Source organism: Xiphophorus couchianus, chromosome 11 (genome assembly GCF_001444195.1).
Source record: "Xiphophorus couchianus chromosome 11, X_couchianus-1.0, whole genome shotgun sequence".
Taxonomy (NCBI): Eukaryota; Metazoa; Chordata; class Actinopteri; order Cyprinodontiformes; family Poeciliidae; genus Xiphophorus; species Xiphophorus couchianus.
Window position 1 is genome coordinate 1,781,115 of NC_040238.1, and position 3,391 is coordinate 1,784,505.

Consider the following 3,391-nt stretch of genomic DNA (forward strand, 5'->3'; position numbering starts at 1 on the left):
GCTGGATTAACCTTTGGGTTTACACAGATCTGCTTCATGTTGTCAGGTATCAGGTTGCGCTGGTGAAAACAAGACTGAACAGTGTGATCTCTCCTGGTGTCCCAAAAAGTGATGTTTTACATTTGTTCATGGTTATTAGCTGCTAAACATATAGTCAATGTCCTATTATTTTTTCTTATTTGCTGTGAAATATTTGGTGATTGTCCTAAATAAAATATTTTTGCACACATTGTACAGGTTATTTTCCACATAGGAAAAAAATGACTCAAATTGTATCACTTTTTTCCCTGAAAGATCTGAAAGATGGATGAGTTTGTAAAACAGAAGCTGACTGAATGGAAACTTTCTGACCTAATCCCTGCTTTTGAAGGTAGGTTAAGTATATACATGTGTGTGTGTGTGTGTGTGTGTGTGTGTGTGTACTTAAAAGCATGCATTGGCAACATATTGACATCCATTCTTACTAATTAAAATTAAAAATGACACATCTCATCTTTTCTTAAATTTCTAAGAATATTAAACTGCAGCTAAATAACAGCTATTTTATTTTTCACTATTTATTTGTAGAACATCCGTGAGATCCTCAGTGCCTCCCCTGAAGGTAGACCTGTGGTTATCAGTCTTGATGGAAATCAGCATATATCCATTCGTGAAAGACGGTGCATGGTCAGAACACTTGTGTCACACCTGATGGATCAATATGGAGAAAAGTGAGTATTTCTTGTAAAAACTGGATCAATTAGGTTGTTTTTGTGACATTTTGCTCTTGGTGAGAACATTAACGGCATTGTGCAGTGCTCACCTAAGTAAAATTTCTCCAGTTAGAAGTCTTAAAGTATATGTTGGGCTAATAAAAACTGGATTTTTTGGAAATTGTTTGTGTTTTAAGGTTTCTGCTCTATGTTTTCATCTTACAATAACTAATTAAAATAAAATATTTTACTTGCCTGTCTTACTGAATGTAATTTTTTTTGTTTCCAGCCCATCTTCAGACACTAAAGCAATTTTGGCATCTTCGATTGTGGACCAGTTTCCATGTTTAAGAGACAGCCATGGCACAGGATATGTAAGTTTTCACACTTCAGAGAACTAGCACACAAGTACTTCAACAACTTGCACAATGGTTAGCATTAAATATCATTGTAACTATGGTGTTTGAGCTTTGAGTTGTAGGTTTAATAAAAATTTGGACATTAAAACAGAAAGGCTAACATTTAACTTTTATATTTCTTTTGTTAAAAATGTTCAGGACGCCTGGTTTACCCGCGGAAGACAACACAGGCCAGCAACTGGCTTTCTGGAGGAGCGTTTCCGTAATGTAAGGAAAAGGCATCAACCAAGGAAGAAGATGCTTTCAGCCCCAGAAGCTCCACCAAAAAGATCAAGTTTGCCTGGTACTAGCACATAGACTTTTTCCAAGCCCTATTGTTTTGAGCAGCAATCTAAGCTCTTATTGCTGTGAATTACCTCACATTTTTATTCTTTTAATTCCTGTAATATTTTTTTCCCCACAGAACCAACCATCAGTGCTGAGCGTGCCATCCAGATGACAGAATGGCTAAAAAATAACTTCTGGCCCGCAGACCAGGTTGTCCAATACATGCGGGAAACTGCAGTATATCGCACAGGATGGATCCGCTCAAGTGGGACAATCCCAATGCAGCAGATTTTTGCAGAGTTCCCACGTTTGTTGGACACACCAGGGATGGTGAGGTTATACCTCATATTGAGATCAGTTAAATGTTAAACAATAAACTGCAATACCATGTGAAAATGTACAATTACAATCAAACTCAAAATGTCAAACTACCCAGAACATACATTTGTAGCACCCATGAAAGGTTGAATGTAATAGTTCATTTCACTTTTACATTTGATTTGTATTTTTTTCTTTTCTGATTGTTAGATTTTGCAGGACTTTGCTGTTTTATATCCACAGTCTTGTGGAAAACTGACAGAGAACTGGAACACCTTGTTCTCATCAAAGGTCATTCGCATGGGGAAGAAGGAGGAGAGCGGTCTTCTGCCTGAGATTGAGTTGCTTCCACAAGGTATTGAAGCTCAAAAGGAACATTTTCTGAACTAATTTTTTTCTCCTGTGGCTCTTTTTTGATTGTGTAGCATTTTAATCTGAGTTTTTCTTTGACAGACAAACAAGGTGACGTGGCACTGCAGCTGCTGCCAAAACTCCTCCCTGCTGTTCCCTACAGAGTTGGGCGAAAGGTGGTCAGACCCAGCAACCTTGAAGTCCAGCAAGCCTTCATTGATGTCCAGCCAGTAAGTCTATCTTCATGTCAGAATGAGTTCTTTGCTGTTTAAATGTAGTTGAAACCAGAAGTTTAAAACAAATATGCTTTTTTTCCCTCACTGTTCTCCCTGTCATTAATCTGGAATTTACCAAGTCCTAATTGACGTGAAATAAGAATTTTAATGTCATATAACACGAGACAGCGTTGACCAAAAATATGTCTTTTTATATAGTATATGTAAACTTCAAATGCAAGGGTCTTTTGATAATGTATCAAACAAAAATCATATAAGAATTAGTCAAAAATTATTAGTGGGGAATGTTCCTCCTTACCTTTAAATGACTAATGGCTTCCTTTCTGCTTTTTCCACACACCAGATTGGGACAAATATGGTGGAATATCTTGGAAGTACAGCAACAGAGCATTCACGTGTTCTCATGATTGGGGACAGGTATTGTTGTTCCCAAGCATTTGTCGTCATAAATGGAACTGCTTTGGAATATCCATCTCTTTTGGGGGCCGTTGACGGCTGTTTCAAATCATTCTTCGTTTTTGATGTGAGTTATCCGAAGTCGTGTATCCAGACTTGGGATTTTCTCCAAACTGTGATATATGAAATCCCAGGAAACGAGTCACCCCCGATAAAATTAATGAGGGCACAGTTGGAGGCCATGGAAGAATAAATGCAATTCTTCAATAACCCTTAAATAAGTTTTAAATGTTCTGATTGAAAAACCTTCTTTGTTACTATGTTACTATTTTTTTTTTACATTTCCTTCAAACTCTTTTGATGAAAATATTTTGTTGTGTACACCAATAAAGTAAAAAAGGGTGCAGATTTAATCAATTGTTTATATGTAACTTTTCCATGTCTGTATTAAAAATTTCATGTATGTTGGAATGTATAACATTTGCAAATAAAAGTTCTTTTGAGCTAATCTGAATGTTTTTAGTTAAATTTTTATAGTGCATTTTAAAGTAGAAAAGGAAAAAAAAATTAAAAATAAAAATATGGTGGTAAAATGACCCTTTTAATGGGTAATAAATTTCAACCCAATATTGAGTCATTTTAACTTTGGGCAGTGGTCAATTTAACCCAAGCTTTAGGTTGCAGCTATGACCCAATGTGCTGGGTCAAACCC

General features: G+C 36.3%; 1 protein-coding gene across 2 annotated transcripts; it reads left to right on the top strand.

Annotated features, from left to right (window-relative positions):
* Positions 1-453: 453 nt before the first annotated feature.
* LOC114152659 (uncharacterized) lies at positions 454-2,978 on the top strand. 2 transcript variants are annotated; one of them, XM_028030603.1, is made up of 7 exons: positions 454-710; positions 982-1,066; positions 1,250-1,394; positions 1,515-1,708; positions 1,907-2,051; positions 2,150-2,277; positions 2,627-2,978. In XM_028030603.1, exons 1-7 carry the CDS (start codon positions 664-666, stop codon positions 2,930-2,932), a joined length of 1,050 nt encoding a protein of 349 aa, XP_027886404.1. In that variant the 5' UTR covers positions 454-663; the 3' UTR covers positions 2,933-2,978. The 2 variants fall into 2 exon arrangements, with proteins under 2 accessions (XP_027886404.1, XP_027886405.1); XM_028030604.1 differs by having other exon boundaries at positions 1,988-2,051.
* The last annotated feature ends 413 nt before the right edge of the window (positions 2,979-3,391 follow it).

Coding starts and splice junctions, on each gene's coding strand:
- LOC114152659 (XM_028030603.1), top strand. CDS start 664: ATGGTCAGAACACTTGTGTCACACCTGATGGATCAATATGGAGAAAA. Junction 1,395..1,514: donor AAAAAGATCAAGTTTGCCTG/GTACTAGCACAT, acceptor TTTTCCCCACAG/AACCAACCATCAGTGCTGAG. Junction 2,052..2,149: donor GATTGAGTTGCTTCCACAAG/GTATTGAAGCTC, acceptor TTTCTTTGACAG/ACAAACAAGGTGACGTGGCA.